Here is a 652-nt window from a genome sequence, read left to right on the forward strand (position 1 = left end):
CCTCCTTTCTCCTCCCTCCCCACCCACCCCAAAACGAATAGGATGGCTTCACTGGTCAACTCTTTACATTCACGAACAAAGAAAGCAGAGGAACGTCCACCCTTCCACCATCCGACCTTGCGCTGTGGCAGCCTCCGCCACCTCCCCGGAGCTGTCAGTCCAACCATCGCCTCTTTACCTGGAGGCTTCTTCCTTGAGCTCCTTGTTTTTCCTCACTTCTTCCGCGTGTTTGTCCTGTGGGAGGGAGGTAGGAGGGAAGGAGGGAGGGGGACACGCGTTAGCTGGATGGACTTCGGGGTCCCCACGGGCGGGCCAGCAGCTTCGGAGGGGTTCGAAGGCACGAGGGCGTTCGCGAGGTTCATCCCCGGAGGGACACCACCGATGGGTCAACAGCGTCCTCTCCTCCCCTGGGGTGTTTTAAGGAACTGTGGAGGCACTCAGGGACAGATTGTCCTCGCCCTCTAGCTAGGAGGTAGACGTCAACCAGACGGGATGGACCGGGAGCCCCAAGGAGATGGGGTTAGCTCGGATTGTCCTTCATTATCTCGTGCTCTCTGCCTCTGACCCAAGGCTAGCTGAGGCGTTTGGAGAAGGGCACTGGGCGAGCTCCTTGCAGAAGGGATGTTTTGGAGGGAGCTGGAGGTGGTGAGGG

The 652-nt window shown here is 59.5% G+C and overlaps 1 protein-coding gene across 1 annotated transcript in view; it reads right to left on the minus strand.

Moving 5' to 3' along the window:
• Positions 1-144: 144 nt before the first annotated feature.
• Positions 145-652, minus strand: part of STMN4 (stathmin-like 4) — a gene marked incomplete at its 5' end in the record, with an annotated part of 1639 nt that continues 1131 nt past the window's right edge. The window contains one exon of the mRNA XM_009579365.1: positions 145-234. Coding sequence (XP_009577660.1) covers positions 175-234 — 60 coding nt within the window. The remainder of the gene's footprint in view (positions 235-652) is intronic.

This window comes from Fulmarus glacialis, unplaced genomic scaffold, assembly GCF_000690835.1.
Source record: "Fulmarus glacialis isolate BGI_N327 unplaced genomic scaffold, ASM69083v1 scaffold25856, whole genome shotgun sequence".
Lineage (NCBI taxonomy): Eukaryota > Metazoa > Chordata > Aves > Procellariiformes > Procellariidae > Fulmarus > Fulmarus glacialis.